The 20802-nt window shown below is 62.9% G+C and overlaps 1 protein-coding gene across 1 annotated transcript; it reads left to right on the top strand.

The window, feature by feature from the left end:
* The first annotated feature begins 1884 nt into the window (after positions 1 to 1884).
* CEP131 (centrosomal protein 131) lies at positions 1885 to 20393 on the top strand. Its single transcript, XM_059998015.1, has 25 exons — positions 1885 to 2065; positions 4501 to 4702; positions 5440 to 5549; positions 5994 to 6108; positions 6410 to 6537; positions 8908 to 9021; positions 9568 to 9723; positions 10985 to 11102; positions 11460 to 11576; positions 11779 to 11929; positions 12447 to 12541; positions 13004 to 13186; positions 13547 to 13867; positions 13977 to 14102; positions 15198 to 15314; positions 15754 to 15856; positions 16571 to 16772; positions 17034 to 17141; positions 17234 to 17351; positions 17638 to 17712; positions 18683 to 18825; positions 18905 to 19082; positions 19176 to 19372; positions 20094 to 20154; positions 20230 to 20393. The coding sequence occupies exons 2-25, from the start codon at positions 4517 to 4519 to the stop codon at positions 20302 to 20304; spliced, it is 3297 nt and encodes a 1098-aa protein (XP_059853998.1). The 5' UTR covers positions 1885 to 2065; positions 4501 to 4516; the 3' UTR covers positions 20305 to 20393.
* Positions 20394 to 20802: the final 409 nt, after the last annotated feature.

The raw sequence follows: 20802 nt of genomic DNA, 5'->3' as shown, positions 1-20802 counted from the left end.
ACCCCAGTTTACAAAGTTGGCAAAAGATTTGGACAGACACCTCACCAAAGAAGGTATATGAATATAGGGCAGAGAAGCGCATGAATAGATTTTCGACATCATTAGGGAAATGCCATTGAAGACCACGTGGGATACCATTACACACCTATTAGTATTACTTAAAAAAATAATAATTAAAAAACCCGGTAATATCAAGTGTGAGAGCAATGGGGAGCAACTGGAACTCAGCCGCTGCTGGTGAGAATGTAAAAAGATACACCTCCTTTGGAAAAGTTGAGCGGTTTCTTAAACAGTTAAACATGTACCTACCATACAATTTAGTAGTCCCCTCCTAAGTATTTATTTACCCAAGCGACATGAAAACTTATGTTTATACAAGAGCCTAAAAGTGAATGTTTACAGCAGTTCCATTCATAATTGTCCCAAACTGCAAACAACCCTATGTCCTTGGGTTGCTGAGTAATAAAGTATGGTTCACGCATACTGTGGAATACTAGTCGGCAATGAAGAGGAACATGGATGCCTCTCACACCGCTAAGCGAAGGAAACCAGACCCAAAATGCTACACACCGCAGGACTGCATTTCTACGACACTCTGGAAAAGGCAAAATCATAGTGACAGGGGACAGGTTAGTGGTGGCTGAGGCAAGGGGTGGGGAGGGTTTGGCTACACAGAGGCAGCCCAGGGTTTGGGGAGGGGAGAGAATGTTCTGTGCCTTGTTTGTGTGGTGGTACAGCAACTCTAGGCATCATCAAAACTCAGCTGTACACCCCAAAATGTGATTTTTATTGACATAAATTTAAAAATTTTAAAGTAAAAAAGTATTTGATTTGTAAAAGTGGGGCAAAAATCAGCAAAGTGCTGTTATTTTGAAGGGAAAGACGACTTGTTGGTGAGATCAGAAGTTTCGTGGAGGAGAGGGCGCTTTCCTGGTGAAGGGATCACAGACCGGTGGAATCTGACCGAGCAGCGCGGCGCTGGGCGTGCTGGGTCCACCTGCGCGCTGGGGAGGACGCACCGTGCCGTTCGTGGGACACCTGGGACACCAAGGAGGAGAGGCCCTGCCAGTGGGGCCTGTGGACATGGGTTATAATAGGAAACAACCCCCAGGTGCGGGGGTGGAGGTGGGAGGATTAAAACTTTCGAGAAGGAGGCCAAAAAAAAAAAAAAAGGCATCGTCAAGACAGAAAAGATGGAGACAAAAAGGGCAACGCCACCGCGCACTGGGTGCGGGAGTCAGTGTCAGGGCCGCCCGAGAAAGGGCACCCTATTGACAGCTTCACGTTTCCCCCAAGGCGGGCCTCCCTGGGACTCGCAGGTCTGGACCCTCAAACGGAGCTTTCAGAGGGTAGCGGGACCCACGTGTGACGGGTCTCGGCAAGGAGGGAGCCCGGGGACCGCGTGGGAGCCGAGGTTCCGCGTGGGATCCGGGGGGCGGCGTGGGAGCCGAGGTATGCGTGGGAGCCGGGGGACGGCGTGGGAGTTCGGGGACCCTGTGGCAGCCGCGCAAGCTGGCTGAGTTGGGGTGAAAGAGAAGCTTGGAGCGACCACACACCCCCGGCTGCTGTCCCCGTACCCCGCCCCTTACTCCTCCTCCCCCATCCCTCCCCACAGGCCCCGCCCAGGACCCGCCCCCACGTCTGCTGAGACCCCGCCTCCCGCAGCCAAGTCCAATCGGCAGCCCGCCGCCACCACGGGCTCCCAGCTCTCTGCTGCTCCTCCCACGCCTGAACTTCCCGAAGGACAGCCGAGCGGCCCAATGAGCTCCCGGGATGTCCGGAGCGGGCGGCCGGAGGGCCAATTCGAAAGCGGCGCGGGCAGGAAAGGCGGGCCTCCGTGACGGACGGGGAGGAGGTGCTAGGCTGTTTGCTGGTTGCTAGCTGCGGCTGCTCGCCCGGCTTCCCGGCCGTTTCATTGTCACCGGGCCTCGGAGTCAGCGCCGGGGCCGGGGGCGTGAAGTCGCCGGCCCGAAGCCTGGGCTCCGCCGGTCCCCGCCTGGAGGGCCCCGCGCACCCCTCGCCGTTCGGCCCCGCAGGCCCAGAGTCCCAGGCCCGACCCGCGCAGGTGAGGGGATCCCTGTGCTGGTGGGGTTGCCCTCGCAGGTGAAGGGGGGTCCAGGGCCTGCGCAGATGATGGGGCCCGCGCAGGTGAGAGGGTTCCTGGACCGCGCAGGGAGGGGCATCCCGGGCTGCGCAGGTGAGGTGGAACGTGCAGGTGAGTGGGGCCTCGTTCTGATGAGGGCGTCCCCGCGCAGGTGAGGTGGTCCTGGGCCCGCCCAGATGCGGAGGCCAGCGCAAGTGAAGGGGTCTGGCCCTCGCACAGGTGAGGGGGTCCACGCAGGTGACCGGGGGGGGGGGTCCTTATGCGGGTAAAGGGGTCTGCCCAGATGAGGGGGAGGGTGCAGGTGAGGGCCCATCGGTGCCCCCGCACAGGTGAGGAGGGGCTCATGCCCCAGGGCCATTGAGCTCCTCCTGCCTTCCCAGGAGGATGGGGTGGAAACCAGTCAGCAGCAGTCCGGTCTTACCACCTTGAACCAAACCGCAGAGAGATGGGGAGGTGCCGGGCAGAGAAGCTGCCTGGGGTCCTGGGACAGCCCATCTTGAGGGGTCCAGGCAGAGACTCTGGACACCCACCTTCAGGTCCTGGGAGGGACACCTCTATATGCAAGGTGAGGTCTGGCCTGGAGGTTTCCACGTAGAGGCGGTGTTTACCATCCCAGAGCCCTGCAGGCTCCTTGAGTGGGCCAGCCTGGGTCCACGTGGGTGTGGCCAGTGCCTCAAGGAGAGGAGGGTGTTAAATTTCACTCCCAGGACCCGACCGGAAATGCATAACTGAGGACACTGGCCTGGTGAGTGGCAGGGACAGCCTCTGCCCTCACGCTGGAGAGCAGGGGCAAAGCCTCTGCTGTGGGTGTTGGGGCTGAAGGAGGCTGCAGTGCTGACCTTGGGGGACGATGGTGTGTGCCCGCTGGCCCACCAGAGTCCTCCCTGGCACAGAGGGCTGTGCTCATTCCTCTCTGGTCATTCCTGGTGCCGCTCACCCCCTCTTATTACCTGAACACCTGCCACGTGCCGGGTTCTGGGGCTGCATGGTCCCCACGCTCATGGACCTTACATTCTTACGAGGGCGTCAGGCAGTGCACAGACCAACCTGTGTGCGCAGGTGGTCAAGTGAAGAAGAATGAAGCAGGATGAGGGAATGAAAAGTGACAGCGACAGGCAGCCCTCTGAGTGAAAGGGGGGCCTCGTGACATCCCAGGGAAGGGTCTCAAGCAGATTGAGGAGGGAAAAGGGAGGCAGTGAGGAGGTTACAGAGGTTAGGGTCAGGTCTGAGGGGCATTAGGCATGTGGACTTTATTCTCCCTGCCTGGGAGTCCTCGGAGGGTCTTCACTGGGGGCATAGCCTGATCTGAGACCCGGTTCAGAAAGATCAGCTGTGGCTGCCCTGCGGGGAGGGGCTGGGCCGGCCAGGCAGGGCCAGAGGAGGGGCTGCTGCGGTTGTCCAGTTTGAGGAGATGGGGGCTCAGATGGGGGTTGTGGAGGGAAGGGACTGACGGGGAAGGGGCATCGGCTGGGTTGCTGAGGGGGCAGGTGTGGAGGTGAGGGGGAGGATGTCGGGACGAGACCTGGATCTTCGGTCTGAGCCGGTTTCAGAAAATGCCCTCCAGGGAAGGGTGCTGGAGGTGGTGGTCAGGAGTCCGCTTGGGTCTGAGGTGCCAGGGGCTGCGTGGTTAGCTAAGTTGGGAACTAGGGGACGGGGGGCGGGAGGTATACCTGTGGGAACCGGCAGCCCATGGATGGTGTTTGAAGCCAGGAGGCCAGAGGCAGTCCCCCGGGACGAAGAGAGAGGCCCAGGGCTGAGCAGTCGGAAGAGGAAGGGCCAACACGGGCCGCTGCAGAGGTGGCCAACCTAGGAGGGGAGGAGGGGAACCTGGACACGAGAGCAGATGCTGCCTCCCAGGAGCTCGTGGATATTCTGGGTGGTTCTGAGGAGATGGAGGGGGTTCTGTGGTCAGATAAGTTTGGGGGCCCTAACCCCAGTTAGAATATCGCCTGTGGGGTGCTCACCACGTGCCAGCCTCACAGCCGTCTTGTCTGAGCCTCATGATAACCCCTGGGGAGGCACTTTTAAAGGCCCATTTTACAGGTGAGGCATATGTGGCCCAGGCGGGTGGAGTACCTGCCACAGGGTGGGGGCTCACAGCCATGACTGCCGCAGCCCCCAGCCACCCCCAGCAGTGCCCCTCCGGGGAAGGTCGTCTTGACCCCAGGAGGCCCTCCTTTAGCCGTTTGTGCTCGGGGTCCCACTCTGTCACTCGCTTCTGCTCCTGATGAGGAGATGGCCACCCAGTGAGGAGGGTGGTGGGCGTGGCAGGCTTCTGGGGAGCTGGGTGGCAGGCAGACTCAGGCGCCCTGGGCCCCTGCGGCCGGGCCAGAGGTTATGTGTGCGCATCTGGTTCCTCGGAGGACACCTCCTCGCATCCCTTCTTCCTTGCTCAGGGCCTACTTGTCCACCATGAAAGGCTCCAGGGCCCTCAGCGGCCCCTCCGGCCCTCCCGAGGGCAGCCCGGAAAGCATGGACCTGAGTCTGACAGGCCTCCCTCCGCCCATGTCCCGGCGTCCCAACAGTGCCTCCACCGCCAAGCCCATCGCCCGCTCCATCTCTGTGGTCGCTGGCAGCGAGCCAAGGAGGAAGATGCTGGTGAGTGGTAGGGCTGGGCCTCAGGTCCAGGGGTGTCCAGGGCCCCCTACCTCGGGGTGGCGTCTGACTCCTGGGTAAGCTCCACACCTCAGCAGGCACCTTCATGTCCATCATCCGGTGCATCCCTGGGGCCACCCCGGGGCAGGAAGGACTCCGGCTTGGAGACCAGGGAGCTGACTCACCAAGAGGTCAAGACTGGGGTCGGCTGGCCCCGGGCAGAGCCTAGATCCTGCCGGCACCAAGCCCTCTGTCCCTCCTGTTCCAGCAACATTTGGATTTGTGTGATTCCTCTGTAAACGGGGTTGATGTGTGGGGAAGGAGGAGCTCCTGGTGGCCTTGAGATACCAGGCAGGGCAGGGCAGGCGGGCAGCAGGATGGCCACGGGAGCTGCGGGACGAGAGCTGCAGGGGGAGTGAGCGGCCAGGCTCGTTGGTTAGAAGGTGATGAGGAGTATGGCCAGCCTTTGTTGCGGCTCCTGGGCGGGCCTCACACGCTTCCTCTCGGACCTTCCATCTGCCAGGGGTGAGGAGCTCCCACTTCGTGTGAGAGGCCGAGGACCTGCCCCCGCTCAGCAGGTCAAACCCAGGACCCCCATGCTGCTCCCCTGCCCACCTGTCTACGTGTGACCCAGGAGGGCCTCTCCCTAAATCTGTGTCCACGCCTAGCCTGGTGCCGCGTGGACTGGCGAGGGTCTAAAACCTTGGCCACATGGTTGGTTGCTTCCCTCCTTTTGGCAGGAGGCCCCAGGGCCCGGAGGCTCCCGGGCCATCAGCAACCTTCGCAGATCTAACAGTGCCACGCAGGTCAACCAGCCACAAGCCAACCAGGCATGGCCTGGCCCCCTAAGGTAACCTCTGACCCCTCAGGTACCCCCGGCCTGCTCTCTCCTCCCTCTGTTAGCCCTTCTCCCAGCTTCACTGGTGTGAGCGCTGGCTGGACGGGGGGCCAGCCCTGGGCGGGGCGGGTGGGATGAGTCTTGGCCCGTCATTTCCTGCGCAGGGATGTGGACCTCAAGGCCACCATCCCCCTGCCTGCACCTCTTCTTTGTCCTTGCTGCGCTTTCCCTGAGGTGTTGTGGTGGCCACAGGACAGGTGTGAGCACCTCTTCCAGGCGCGGTTGTCAGATCGGGGCTGACAAATGATATTTTATGCTGTGGGCTGGGGAGCAGGAGTCCCCACCGGTGACCTGGTCCCTCCTGTCCCCTCGTAAGATGACCCCTGTCCGGGTTCCTGGAGCTGGGCTCCCCGGGCCCAGTGACTATCCCTGCTTGCTGTCCTCTCTGTGACACAGGCCAGAAGAGCCCCCGGACTTCCTGACACTCTTCGAGGGCAGCCCCGGTGGGAGAAAGAGGCCTGCCGGTCTGAGCAAAGCTTCCAGCGAGAAGGGAGCCACGTGGAATGTCCTGGTGAGGCTGCAGCTGAGCTGAGCGGACAGGACGTCACGCGGCCCATGTCCGTTGGGAGTGACACCTGGTTCCGGCTTCGTTCTCGCTGCCCCTGCAGGGTGGGCCAGCAGGGGGTGGGGAGCATCAGTGTTAGTTAGCCAGCTTTGACCACAGCGGTCAACGTAAGAAGGAGCAGCAAAGAATGTCCCAGCCCTTAGGCCATCCCACCGCTCCCCATGTGTGTGTGGGACAGTGGGGGCAGGGCAGGGGCCCTGTGTCAGTGGCGTGTGCAGCGAGGTCACAGGCTGTCGTCTATGTGCAGGATGACCAGCCCAGGGCCTTCACCTTGCCACCTGATGCCCAGAGTCCTGGCACCCTCGACGTGCCGGTGGGCCCACGGAGGAGAGAGTGCACGGTGCCCCTGGCCCCCAACTTTACCGCCAACAACAGGTGCGCCGGCTGCAGGGCCACACGGCCCTGCCCACCCAGAGCTCCCGGGGGTGGCCGCTTTGTCTTACTTGTGTCTGGACCAGGGTGCCTTGGAACATTTCTGTGGGCAGGTTGCTTAACCCTCCTGGGCCCCAGGATCCTCATTTATACCAAGGGGATAATGGTTGTGTTTGCCCCTCAGAGTCAGGAGGATTGAGGAATCCAGGATGTGAACCTCAGAGCAGAATCTGCTCAAGAGACGTTGTTGATGTTTGGGGCACACTTTTGTTTTTACCGGAGTTAAAAATGATCTCTTGTTTTCCTCCTTGGTTCGTCGTCTGTGTGTGGGTCACTTCTTCTCCCAGACTTGGCAAGAGAACCTTAGAACTCCCCTCCAGCAGGCCAGCAGGTGCCCTGCCTGTCCACCTTCCTCCAGAGAAACCTCTCGGAGCCCTGTCTTCTCTTGCCTGGGTCCGAGCTGGCCTCCCTCTGCTACCCCCTCCCTCCTGGTAGGCCCTCCGTTTCCTCCATCTCTCGGGGAGCACATCCTCCCGTAGATTCCTCGGGAAGGATGTGTGGGAGGTAAAGTTTCTAAGACCACGTGTGCCTGAACATGCCGTGACCGTTCCACCGACTGAGAGTTTGGCTGGCGCTGAGTTCTAGATTGGAAAGCCTTCCTGACATCTTGAAGCAATTGCTCAGTTTCCGTGGAGAGCTGTTGTGAATTCACTGCCTTCCTGATCCCCAGTCCTTTCACGTGTCTGTTTTCCTCCCTCTAGAAGCAGTTTGAGTCATCTTCTCATTTCTCTGTTGTGGAAGGTCCCAGGGCCAGGCCTTCGACGTGCTTCTTTCACTCATCACACTGGGCTTTGGTGGCTGGTCCATGTGCACACTTGTGCTGTTCGGTCCTAGGAAATTTCCTCTTGTCATTTCTTTGACAGTTTTCTCCCTTTTCTTTTTCCCGTTCTTTCTGCGACTGCGGTTATTTGCACGTTGGGCCTCCTGGGCTGGTTCTACAAAGTTGGCGTCTTCCCTTTTCTTCCTCTTCAGCTTTGGGATCTGCTTTCTGATAGATGCACTTAACTGTGTATTTCAACCCTTTGCTCGCTCTGTTTCTTCTCCTGTAGCTCCTCTTGTTCTCGAGTGTCTCTCCATCCTTCCTCTTTCGTAGCATCTTGTTCTTGTTTCGTCTCTCACGTGTTTGAGGATTCCACGCAGCGGCGGCTGGAGCTGCCGGCACCGGCTCACTAGGCCGACTGTCCTCCTCTGCCCGGCTCTGGTTCCAGGGTGTCTGAAATCAGCCATGGTGGGAACTATTGTCACTGACAGTGGCAGATGCTGCAGATAAGAGCTTTTCTCTCTAGAGACTTGGCTGTTAAAGATTTATCAGCACAGCCTGGCACTGAGTGTACATTTGTTGAAATGTCCTGTTCTTTGCTTGGCCTTATTTCCATCATATTCTGTTTGTTGAGTTTTTACATGTGGGACTTTCCCCAAATGTCTGGAATACTGGCTCTGTCAGAATTTAAGAGGGAGGCCCTAAAAGTTGCCTGGAGGCTTCACTTTGGGGTGATTGTGTGGGGACCAGGCTGCTGTGCTGGGGGCTCCCCACCTGTCTGCGTCTGGGACTTTTCTGCTGGGGCTGCCCAGTGTCTCCAGGGAGAGATCCTCCTGTCTCCCCCGTGGGGTTATTTGCGGGCTGGCAGGAAAGGGCTGGGGGTGTCCTGGTCCAGTGCACAGACTCTCACCTGGAGACCTAGCTGCTTGTCTTCTGCAGGAGGAGGGGTGGGGCAGGGCGGGCTTGGCCTGATGCTCAGTGAGGAAGGGGGTGCAGGCGCAGCTGCTGCTTTGGAAGAGCCAGGTGCCCTTGCTTCCCGCACCTCCCTGGATTCTGGGGTGCAGACCAGCCACCTCATGGCCCCTGCGGCACCCAGGTTTCCCCTCACTCACTTTGCGAGTCAGTCACCGCTGGGCCCTCTGTTCCTCGTCCTCAAGAACTTTGTGGACATCTCTTTGCCGCTGTCTCGTCTTCTCATCCTTGTGTGTTTGTACATTTTTTATTCCTTCTGGCGGGTTTGAGAGGGGCAGAGAGAAAACAGTGTGTATTCCATCCATCACATGTAGCTGGCAGGGGAGCTCCTTTCTCTGTTGACTGGTCTGTGACCGTTCCCCCACCCTGTCGCAGGCATGTCCGAAGTCAGGGGCCGCAGTTTTCACCCTCAGACCTTGGGTTCTGCTCGGTGGAATGCCCTGGCGGAGCTTTCTCGGGTCCCAAGAAGGGCCCCACCGGCAGGGACGCTGAGACGATGCCACAGTGAGCCCTGGCATCAGCAGCACGACTCGGGGGTGTTTCCCAGAGCCTGACCCCCCTGCCCCGGTCTCTCCTGGCAGGAGCAACAAGGGCGCCGTGGGCAACTGCGTCACCACCATGGTGCACAACCACTACACCCCCTCGGAGAAGGTGCCGCCTCCCAAGAGCTCCAACCACATGGCTCCCTCCCTCAAGTAAGGCCCTGGCTCCAGCCTTGCACGGTGCACAACCTGGGCCACACAGGTGGGCCCGGGCTCACTCCAGCCTGAGGTCCTGCCGAGGAAGCCGCAGCCACCCCCTGAGTCTCCGGTCCCCGGCTAAGACCAAAGCCAAGGAGGGTCTCAAGCAGGGCTGAGCTGAGCTGAGCAGAGCAGCCCCTAGTCCGTCACCCCTACATCCGCTGTATAGTGTGCTCAGGTCAGGGACGGCCCATGGGTGTCTTGAGTCACCATCTGGCTCTGGGATCCTGTAACATTTGAGACCTTTCTGCTGTTTTAAATGCAGTGCCCATTAACCCTGGGTGCCACCAGACGGGCTCTGGTGGGGGCAGAGTAGGTGACCCGGGCAATGACCAGCAAGTCAGAACAGGGAACAGGATCTGTGGGTGCCTCCTGCCAGGCCCAAGGCCCCAGGACCAGGCCGAGGCACCTCCCCGGGCTGCGGGCAGAGCCGTCCCCCGGGGGCCAGGAGATGGGGGCCCTGTCAGGAGGCTGTGAGCCTTTCTCTGCCCTCCCGGTCAGCAACATCATCAAGGCAGCCACGGACGAGGGCGAGGGCAGCAGCCTCGGGAAGCCGCAAAAGAACGCGGCCCGTAGCAACCACACGGTCCAGAACAACTCGGGGGGCACCGCCGGCCAGCTCAGACGGAAGGAGGTGACCGAGGAGGAGGCTGAGAGGTGACCGCAGCTGGGGCTGGGAGGAGCCCGGAGGTACCAGTGGGAGAAATTTCCATTTAAGAGTTGTTTTAAGATATATAGGCTGAAAAGACCACACGTACAATTCTTTTTATATAAAACGTCAAGAAAGGCAAATCTGCAGAAACAGAAATTAGAGCGGTGGCTGCCTGGGGCCAGGGGAGTGCTTTGGGTGGCGACGGAAACGTTCTCAAACCGGGTCAAGCTGGCGGTCCTACAACTCTGTAAATTTACTAAAAGTCATTGAATCGTGTACTCAAAATGGGTGAATTTTATAAGTATGTAAACCATACCTCAGTAAAACTGTTAGTTAAAAAAACATTAAGCAGAAAGAAGATATAAAACTGAAAAACTCCAAACAACTGATGGAGCCGCCCCTAGAATCTTGCCCCAGGCGAGCGCGGAGGGTGGGCGTGGTGGGACCTTTTGCTGCAGCCCCAGGTCTGTGACGTTGTGCCCCGTCAGGAACCACTTAGCGATCAGAGGCTGGGCTTTGAGAGCCTCACCTGGCTGAGCAGTCACCCCTGCTGTCCCAGTAGAACTTGGGACTGGGCCCTGGAAGTGGGCAAGCGGGACGAGCTGGGTGAGGCCCGGGGGTCCCCGCCAGGGCTCCCCTCTGCGTGCATGTCCCACGGCCGGTGACTGCTCACATCCTAGATGGTCCATTAGCACCTTTGCTGAGTGAATCAACAAAGTGTCCCTGAGAGCCAAGGTGAAGGCTTTGGGTTTAACCCGCTTTACTGAGTATAGTTTACGTACAACAACACACGCCCCCTTTAGGGCACAGGTCTATGAGTTTGATGCACGTGCAGACGGAATGATGTCACCCCCTGGGATCCCCTCGCATGCCTCTCGCCCAGCCCCTTCCGGCCGAGACCCTGGCCACACCAGCCTGTCCCCTGCCGCTTGCCTTCCCTAGCGGGCCCTGACTAGAGCACTGGCCTGTAGCCTCCTGTGCCTGGCCCGCAGAGTCCCTGGTTTGTTGCTGTTTGTCTGTGAGTGATGTCGCTGCCAGGAGCACACGGTGCTCACCCGTAGGTGGTGGGCCTTCGGGTTACTTTCTGTTTCTAGCAACTGTGAATAGCCTGTGTGGGTGAGCATTTCCATTTCCCTGGGGAACGCTGGCACCTGAAGAAGGGCCACGTGCACAGCCGCCGGCTTCTCTGCCTGCCGGGCCTTCTGGAGACCCGGGGAGGGAGGCCTTGGCTCAGCCGCCTCCATCCTGAGCCCCACTTTCTGGCAGGTTTATCCACCAGGTGAACCAGGCCGCCATCACCATCCAGCGCTGGTACCGACATCAAGTGCAACGGCGCCGAGCTGGAGCCGCCTGCCTGGAGCACCTGCTGGCGTCCAAGCAAGAGGTCAGCGTGGGTGTGTGAGCCATACCTTGAGGGCACGGGCGAGAATCCCAGGGGTCCAGCTATATGGCAGGGTTTCTCGGACCAGTGGGGTTGAACCTAGAATTGCCCCATGGGTCCCCCCCATCTGGGGGCCCAGCTTCCTCCCTCCTGAGTCACTCGGTTGGCAGGGCCTGGGTGCCAGGTCACCCCTGCTGAAAGGTGGGGAGGGTTTCTGGCTGGGATGCAGAGCCATCTCCCACCTGCAGGAGCCGCTGGCCACCTGGAAGAGGGGGGGCTTGTCCTCTGTGGGGCAGAGAAATGGCAGGATGGGGCAACCCCATCTTCCCAGTGAAACCCACCATGGCTCGGCTTCTGCAGGGGCAGCGGCAGCGGCTAGGAGAGGGGACCCTCCTGGACCGGCACCAACAGAAGGAGGTGGCCAGGAGGAAGGCCCGGGAGGAGAAGGCGCGCCAGGCCCGGAGGGCAGCCATCCAGGTGAGGGGTGACCTGAGCCACATGGGGAGCCCGGTGCTAAGGCAGGACCCCCGGGTGCCGAGAGCACCACTGCGCTCCTGGGGGCCCCGCCGCCCCCTTCCCTGAGTCCCTGGGTGTGGGGCCTTGGGCAGCACGGCTTGGGGAGGACAAGGAGCCGCCCTCTCCCCTGGGCGGGGTTGCTCACAGGTGCTCCCCACGGCAGGAACTGCAGCAGAAGCGAGCCCAGAAGTCAGGTAACGCTGACCTTGGGCTGCTGAAGGGGCCGGGGGAGCCGGGGAAGCCCCAGACCACCCAGGAGCCAAGCCTGAGGCCGGGGAGCGCCGCCCAGCAGACCCGCAAGGCCAATAACACTGGTGAGCAGGTCTGAGAGCCCGGAGGCTGCCCTGCCACCTGCCCACCTCTGCCTCCAGCTCTATGTACAGGCACCCCGGGTATGGTGACCCCAGCTGCAGCCATCCCTGAAGGCGGACACCCCATGCCCAGACCTCTCCATCCCCTTCCCTCAGGGAGGCCCGTGGCTGAGAAGGAGGTGTGGCCTCTGCCAGTGTCCTCTGGCCCCCTGTGCCACTGCCCTGTTTGTGGCTTCCATCCGTGGAGGAGGGGCGTCGTTCTCAGCAGACGCCAGGCCCTGCTCCTCCACCTGTGCCCCAGTTACTCTGGAGCTGGACACAGGGTCCCTACAGAGCAGCTGCACCAGCTACCTGACCTCTCGCCCCGGGAGGTCAGGGCTCTCCATTGTCCCCGCTGTTCCATGCGGTCCACTGTGGCACGTGCTGTCCCAGGCCTGCATCCCCCTTCCCTGGCCTCTTCCCAAGGGCTCCCCCGCGTTCGCTGCCCCCAGGTGGGCTGACGCTGCGTTCCTTTGTGCAGGGGCTGGCCTCTGCACTGCGGGCCCGGAGGACCCCTGCCAGCCTGCCCGCGACTCGTCGCCAGAGCCCCGGCAGCTTCCAGAGGACAAGCCTCAGGTCTCGGCACAGCCCTTCCTGCCCTCCCTGCCCGGCTTCAGCTCTGGGGTGCATCTGTGCTTGCCCTTTCCCTGCCCTTCCCCGGCTGTGGGGTCACTCACACCAGGAAAGGCCACCCAGGATGGGTCTTGTCACTCCAGCGGAGGGCTGGGGTCTCAGTGGTTGCTCTGGAATCCCACTGGGTCTTCATGGACACTGGGGTGGAGCCTGTGCAGACCCACAGAAGAGAGCTGGAAGCTCAGAGGTTAGGTGTTGGCCAGTGCCTCCAGCCTGAGGGACGAGGAGGCCAGGTCCAGACCCATCTCACTCGGCCGCCCTTTTTGTTTCCCTGGAGGTGGGTTGGGGGGCAAGCCCAGTCCCTGTGGCTGAGCGGGCAGGCACCCGTGTGGAGGAAGCCTCACCCCGGCCTCTCCCCACACCGTTCTCTGGTGGTCTCTGCCTCTAATGGCCCATCTGCTGCAGGATGCCAGCTCCCAGGACGTGGCTGGCGAGGGCCTGGAAGCTTTGGGCCCTGCTGGGAGCAGGGCCAAGTCCAGGGCAACCCTGGACGAGCTGCTGGACACGCTGAAGCTGCTGGAGCAGGAGCCTGAGCCGCTGCCCCGCCCCCAGGCCTACCACAAGGACAAATACGCCTGGACTGACGAGGTGACCGTGGGCCTTGCCACTGTCCACGTGGTCACAGGGGCACTTTGGGGGCCAGGGAAGTCCACCGGGCTCCTCCCTGCTCTAGTCAGGATGCTAACGAGGGCCAGATGGGACCTTGTTGAACCCCCCTGTCATCCCCGGGCTCACTAAGGTTTAGGACCCCCAGAATAACCCAGGGGTGGAGATGGGGTGGGCACCACCTCTCTGCCAGTGGTGCCCCCAGGTGATGGATGCCCTGCCAGGGTCTGGGCAGCCCGAGAGGCCCTCCCTCCAGACCAGGCCCTCCCCTGCCCCAGGGGGCCCTGAGCAGCTCCTAGAAGGCCAGCCCAGAGTCTTCCGCTGCGCCCCCGCCCCCCGCAGGAGGACGATTCCAGCTCCCTGACAGCCGACAACCTGGAGAAATTTGGGAAGCTGAGTGTGGCTGCTTGCCCCCGCGAGAACGGGCCCCTGCTTTCGGAGGCCAAGCTGCAGAGTATCATGAGCTTCCTGGATGAGATGGAGAAGTCTGGGCAGGGCCCGCCGGCCTCGGCCCCCCAGGTGTGGAGGGGTCTCCAGGGGCCCGTGCCGGAGGAGGGGCTGGGGCGCCTGGAGCCTGCGTCCGAGGTCAGCACATCGGTGATGCGGCTGCAGCTGGAAGTGGAGGAGAAGAAGCAGGCGATGGTGCTGTTGCAGAGGGCGCTGGTAACGTCGCCACCAGCACTGCCTCCGTCCCCATGTCCCCAGCTGGAGCAAGTGCCCGGCCTGCCCCCTGAGGGCCTCATCTCTGTCTCATCTCCCGCACCCCCCACAGGCGCAGCAGCGCGACCTCACCATCCGGCGGGTCAAAGAGACGGAGAAGGAGCTGGGTCGGCAGCTGCGGCAGCAGAAGGAGCACTACGAGGCCACCATACAGCGGCACCTGTCCTTCATCGACCAGGTGCTGCCGCCTGGGAGGCGGGGCTTGAGGGCAGGGCTATCAGGACCTGAGCAGTCAGGGAAGAGAACGGGACTGGGTTCCCGACCAGCTCGGGCCTCATGGAGATTTCTGGAGCCATTGGCCTCCCCTGTGGGTCTCCTTCTCCTTCTGTAGAAACGGGCAGCATCTTCCCCTGTGGGGACCAGGGCTGGTCCTGTCTGTGCACACCAGCCCCACTGGGTGCTGCTCACCAGCCCCCAGCGATGCTCCCCCCAGCCATAATCCTCCCCCCACCCATGGCCGTGCTCCCCAGCCCAGCATGGTGGGCGGGCAGCAGGAGCTGCTGGGCAGAGCACATCCAGGGTGGGGTCCAGGCATGTGGGATCACTCAGAGGACCGCTTGGTCCTCTGGGGGCCTGGTGGGAGGCGTCCAGCAGGACACACCCTGAACTTTCCTGTGCCTTCCAGACCGTCCGTGTCCCGGGGAGGCCACTCCTGGTCTGCTGGGGCTGGTGGGGCAGCCAGAGCTCCCTTGACAGGGTGGTGGAAGCTTCAGCCCCACGCTGTGTTCAGTCAAGCCCCCCCATCGGGTCCTTTTCTGAGGAAAACTCTGGTGCGGGGTCTTTGAAGAGAGGCAGGCGCCCAGAGGAACCGAGCGGCCTCCCGTGATCATTAGCGACACTCTGCCTGGTGGTCATAGGTGTCTCCAAATTGGGGGTCTGCCTGGAGCCCTCAGTGAGGCTGGGTGCCATCCTGGGGCTTCACAGAGACCCCTTGGCAGGCGACAGGCAGGCCCTTCTCCACAGGCCAGGTGACGGGGTCAAAAGAATGACCCCCATTCCAGGAAGCTCCTGATGTGGCCACAGTGGAGGGCTTGTGGCCAAGGCACCGTCCCTGCCTGAGCTCTGCTGACACCAGCCAGGTCTCAGGGGGCTTGAGGGCCGGGGGCAGCTGCAGCCCCTTGTCCATGTGTGCACACCCTCCCAGACCCAGGGTCCCGCACAGACCCAGGAGCAGCGGGGTGTTTGGGGATTTGGTGCGCTGGCCCCCGGGTGAGGGGAGGCGGGATCTCCTGGCCTCGTGGGGCAGCAGCTTCACCTCCGCCCCTGGTCGCAGTTGATCGAAGACAAGAAGGCTCTGGGTGAGAAGTGTGAGGCCCTGGTGGCCGAGCTGAAGCAGGGGGACCAGAGGCTCAAGGACAAGGAGGCCCAGATGCGGGAGCAGCACGAGCTGGTGAGCCCCTCGCCCTCCTGACACCTGACCCCAGGCCTGCTGTGCCTGCAGGCCCTGTGCGAGGAACCCCAGGACAGGTGGCCCCGGAGCCTCATTCCCCGACCTCCGAGCTGCTTCCCGCAAGCCCAGCAGGTGGCACACCCCGGGGCAGGGACTGAGGGACTCGCGTGGCCCCTCCCATGTCACAGATGAGGAGGTGGGGTTCAGAGGAGGTGACCGAGGACATGCCGCCGCTCTGGTCCCTGGTCAGAGGGATGCCACTTACTACTCCTGGCTTTCGTCAGACAACGACCCGCAGCCCCTGGTGCTTCCTGCTCTGCCCGAGGTCACTGTTGAAAGGCCGCCTCCTGAAACCCAGAGGATGGCCAGAAGGGGGCTGTCATTTGCATCTTCCCGCTTCGCACAGCTGCTCTGTTGACTCTTGTTTCCTTGCTGGTAGGAGATTAAGAAACTCAAAGAACTCATGAGCGCCACGGAAAAAGTCCGCAGGGAAAAGTGGATCAATGAGAAGACCCGGAAGATCAAGGAGATCACGGTCAAAGGTGGGTGCCGCTGTGCCCAGAGCTGCCACTCAGGCGGAGTAATCGTGGGGGTCTCGAGTGAGAACAGTAGTTCGAATTGCACACGTGGCGGAGAGGCTTCCTGGGAAGCAGTGAGACTCAGGGATGCGGCCCAGCTGGCTCGAGGCCAGGAGGAGCAAGGGAGGCTGGCGGCACACGAGCTTTGCCACAGACCAGCGTCCAGACAGAGGGCCCGGTCCGGGTTGGGGGGCCTCACCTTCCCTTGGCTGGGCTCCCCTTGCTGGGTCTCCTGGTCTCCTCCAGCTTCCAGGGGAGCGAGCCATATGGGGGTTCGGGGTGGGGGCCGCCTGCTGGCGGCACAGTCGCTCCTCTCCCACTTTGAGATCCCTCTGAGGGCTGATGGGGCAGCCCCAGCTGTGCCTGCCCATGCCCGGCCCTCCTGCCCCAGGACACCCTCTCCAGTGAGCCCCCTCCTCCAGTGGGAGACCCAGCAGGCCAGAGCACCAAGGAGGGAGTCTTGGTGCAGTGGGCAGGGAGAGATGCCATGGGCACTGGTGGACTCAGCTGTGCTTTGGGCTGGAGCCCGGGGTGGGGGGGTCCTCTACCCAGACTGCAGCCCTGGTGTCATGGTGGGTAGAGGTCAGGGGTCCCCCACAGTACAGAGGGGCGAGGGGCAGCGCCCCCGCAGTGGTGGAGGAGGGTCCCTGCAGCACGGTCTCCCTCCACGCCCCCCAGGCCTGGAGCCTGAGATCCAGAAACTGATCGCCAAGCACAAGCAGGAGGTGAAGAAGCTAAAGAGCCTGCACGCGGTGGAGCTGCTGCAGGCGGACGAGCGCGCGGCCCAGCGCTACGGACGCCAGGCGGAGGAGCTCCGCGAGCACCTGGAGCGGGAGAAGGAGGCGCTGGGCCGTCAGGAGTGGGAGCGTGCCCAGCAGCGGTGAGGGGCCCAGCCCTCTGGGGACGTGGAGGGTGGGGGTGAGGCCTGGGGTGTGCGCAGACCCCCCCGGAGCAAACAGCACTTCCTCCGCAGTGGCCTCCCTCGGAGGACAGAGAAAATGGGGCGGTGTAGGACACCGAGGGATGCGGCTGTACTGGACAGTTCAGTTCTGAGGGGCGTGCCCGGCTGGCGGCTGGGGTGGATGGGGCGGGGACTCCAGCACTCCGGCGGCCCCACCTCCAGCGGGTCCTGTGTCCGCAGCTTCGAGCAGCACCTGGAGCAGGAGCAGCGGGCGCTGCAGCAGCATCGGCGGCGGCTCTACAACGAGGTGGCCGAGGAGAAGGAGCGGCTGGGCCAGCAGGCCGCCAGGTACCGCGGGGAGGGGAGGGCCCCCGCCCCGCCCAGCCCCGCCCCACCCCACCCCGCCCAGCCTGACAGAACTGGCCTCTGTTCACCTGCAGGCAGCGGGCAGAGCTGGACGAGCTGAGGCGGCAGCTGGAGGAGAGCAGCTCGGCAGGGGGCCGGGCCTTGAGGGCCGAGTTTGAGAAGGGGAGAGAGGAGCAGGAGCGCAGGCACCAGGTCAGCCCCGCCCCATCCCGCCCGGGCCCCGCCCCCCCAGGCCAGCCCAGCAGCAGAGCACCCATACCACCCGTGGAGAGGGGCCACTGCCAGGAGCAGCGCCCACCTGCCAGGGTGGCAGCCACTTGGAGTGCTACGCTAAGCCTGGATTCCTGTGACGGGGCTCCCCAGCTAGCTCACCACAGACCCCCAACTTGACCGCAGGCCCCATCCAGGCTCTTGCAGACACTGCCCTGGGTGGGGAGCAGCCAGCGGGGGCTGCTCTCACCCTGTCACTGGCCCCCAGATGGAACTGAAGGCCCTGAAGGACCAGCTGGAGGTGGAGAAACAGATGTGGGAGGCCAACTCCGCCAAGAAGGAGGTGGGAGGCGGGTGAAGCTGGGGCAGGGGGTGGGGTCTTCCTTCCCTCTCTCCCCTCCTGCCCGGCACCCCAGGCTTCAAAGCTGGCTTGTAGGCTCCACCTCTGTGGCCTCCCCTCGGGCACATGTGGGTTCTGGCTGCCCAGGGCTGGCGGTGTGATTCTGACTGTACTTGAGTGAGCTTCCAGGTGGCCTCGGGAGAGACCAGGAGGCTGGAGCGAACCCCACTTGATGGTGGCGGGCATTCCTCACCCTCCCCTCGCCCAGGTAGCTGCTCTCAAAGTTGACAGGCTGACCTGCAGCCAGTGTAAGGGGCCCACGCAGGAGCAGGCTTTTCCTTGTCCTCTCATGCCTTTTACCAGGTGTGCTGTGTCACCTCTCCTGTCCTGGAAGGAGGCTGTGGTGGACAGGCACCCGGGGCCACACAAGGCATCAGCCTGGGGACAAAGCCTGAGCAGTGGCCCAGCAGCCATGCTACTCCCCACCCCCAGCCACGCATGGAGGGGTCCCCGTATCTGTGGGACACGTTCCCAGACTGTTTGCTGAGTTAAAGGGTGTGGCATGTTAAACCTAATGGCGCTTTCCAGGTTGCCTTCCAACAGGCTGCCCCACTGACGCTCTTGCCCCCAGCTGGGGGCACCCGGCCCTGCCCTCAGCAACCAGATGAGGTCCCTTCTTGTATCAGGAGGGTCAGTTTGGCAGCAGACGCGGTCTCTGTGGCCTTGGTCCCAGGTCTCTGGCGGGGGAGAAGCACCAGGCTGTGCTAATGGTTCTTACTCAAGCCCCTGTTGTGTCCCACGCTGGGTGCTGATGACAGGACGTGGCCTCCACCCCTGAGGACAGGTGGGGCCTGGGGTAGTGCGAGGCCTCTCCTTCCCTGCCATCAGGGCATTCCCAAGAGTCCATGTGGCCATCCCTCGTCCTCCGCCAACCTCAGCCGGCCCCCCCAAACCCCCTGGGCCTCCCCTGCAGGAAGCGTGGCTGCTGAACCGGGAACGGGAGCTGAAGGAAGAGATCCGGAGAGGCCGGGACAAGGAGATCGAGCTGGTCATCCACCGGCTGGAGGCCGACATGACGCTGGCCAGGGAGGAGAACGAGCGGGCCGCCGAGAGCCGGTGAGGCCCCGAGAACCCCGGAGCGAGGCCCAGAGACTGGCAACGGGGCTGCCTCTGACCCTGCTTTTCCCGCCCCCAGGGTCAAACGCCTCCGGGATAAGTATGAGGCGGAGCTCTCAGAACTGGAACAGTCGGAGCGGAAGCTCCAGGAACGGTGCGCAGAGCTGAAGGGGCGCCTTGGGGAGGCCGAGGGGGAGAATGTGCGTCTGCAGGGCCTGGTGCGGCAGAAGGAGAAGGAGCTGGCGGATGTGAAGGCGGTGAGCAGGCGGGAGGGGTGGCCGACCACCAGCCCCCAGCCCCCGCCGTCCCCTCACGCCATCCCTGTCGTCCCCCCCGCCACCCCACCCCAGGTAAATGAGCAGCTGGCTGGCGAGCGCAGCAGCCTGGCCCAGGTCCTTCGCCAGGAGTTCGCTGACCGGCTGGCAGCTTCTGAGGAGGAGAACCGGCAGGTCAGGGCCGAGCTGGCCGAGCTGCGGGCCCGCCAGCGGCTGGAGCTGGAGCAGCTCACGCGGGAGAAGCAGGCGGAGCTGGAGGAGGTTCACGGGAGGTGGGCCGCAGGGCCGACTGGGGTCCTGGGGAGCACAGGGCTGGGGGAGGCAGGCGGGACCCTGTGGCTCCAAAGAGGACGCTGGGCCCAGGAAGGTGAGCAGGCTGTGCGCCCTCCTGCCAGCTTCCTGCCGACGCAGAACTGGGCCCCATCACCGCAGCTGCTCCAGGCTCTGTGTTTGAGGCTCTGTCGTCCTCTATGTGATGCTTGGCCCCAGAGCCTGGGAAGAAGCCCAGCCAACCCCAGCCAGGGCGGGTGCCCTATGTGTGGGCGTCCGGAGAGGAGCTCCCTGGCCCTTAGCCCCCTGGGCCTGGGTGGAGTGGGTGCTATGCAGAAAGGATGGACACCCTCCACCCCCTACTCCCCCTGTCGCCGTGGATCCCTCAGTCCTTCCCTGGTCCCTACCTGCCTGCCCTCCGTGGGTGCTCTGCAACGCAGGCACGTGGTGGGGGCTTCTCGTCCTCCTCTCAGCAGGGAGCCCTTCCCAAGGGGCGTGGATTCACACGGGGTCAGCCGTGGGGTCACAGATCCTGTCATTGGCTTCTCCAGGCGGCCCAGTGCCGCAGTCAGCAGGGCGGGACAAGGTGGGCAGGAGTGGCCCCTCCTGTTCTTTGGGGGATGGAGGCCCCCCACCGGCCACCCTGCTGCACTCAGAGCTGCAGGCCGGCGTGGGGGTCCGGCAGGGGCATCGCACAGAGGCCCACCGTGCGCTCCCCCGCAGGGTGAAGCTGGCCCTGGCAAAGAAGGAGGAGGCTGTGAGCAGCCTCCGGAAGCAGCACGAGGTGGGTCCCCACGCCGGCCTTCCTTGGGGGAGCGGGGGTGGCTCGGGCCTGACCAGGGTGGACGGCCTGTTGCAGGCCGCGATGAAGAGGGCCGACCACCTGGAGGAGCTGCTGGAGCAGCGCAGGCGGCCGTTCCCGAGTGCCAAGTGATCGCCGACAGCAGCAGGCTGAGGGCGCCTGGCGGGAAGTGCTCTGGCCCCCCCTCAGGTGGAGCACCGAGGCTACGTCGTAACAGTAAAGAGGTGTCTTTTAATACTTTGTGTGACCCTGATTTGTCTCTCCTGGGCTGGGGCCTGGGGTGGCGGGGCTGGAGGCTGCTCAGGGCCAGGTGTGAGGTGACCCGACCTAGCTTTGCTCTTGGCCTGCCCCCCATGTTCCCTGCCTGGCCCTGCGGTTCCGCAACTCAGGCCCCAGTCCCAAGCAGAGAGAATGGCCCTCTGTTCCAGCCTGGGCCTGGACGAGCCCCATGACGCTCGTGCCCCCTCACCGCACCCCTCGCCCCTGGGGACGGAGCTCTGAGCCTCCTCCCTGACCCCTGCACAGGCTGCTGTGTGCCCCCTCCATGGTTAGAGAACTGGCCAGCCTCCCTGAGGGCCTCTCCTTCCTTCCCCCACTCTGGACACCCCCTGCAGGTGACAACCTGGAACC

This window comes from Delphinus delphis, chromosome 19, assembly GCF_949987515.2.
Source record: "Delphinus delphis chromosome 19, mDelDel1.2, whole genome shotgun sequence".
Lineage (NCBI taxonomy): Eukaryota > Metazoa > Chordata > Mammalia > Artiodactyla > Delphinidae > Delphinus > Delphinus delphis.
Note: the sequence above shows the minus strand (reverse complement) of the source record. Positions and strands in the feature narration are given on the sequence as shown.

Excerpts from the sequence above, each read along its gene's own strand:
- CEP131 (XM_059998015.1), top strand. The coding sequence starts at position 4,517 with ATGAAAGGCTCCAGGGCCCTCAGCGGCCCCTCCGGCCCTCCCGAGGGC. Across the intron at positions 12,542-13,003 it reads TTCCAGAGGACAAGCCTCAG|GATGCCAGCTCCCAGGACGT; the intron begins GTCTCGGCACAG and ends CATCTGCTGCAG. Across the intron at positions 19,373-20,093 it reads CTGGAGGAGGTTCACGGGAG|GGTGAAGCTGGCCCTGGCAA; the intron begins GTGGGCCGCAGG and ends GCTCCCCCGCAG.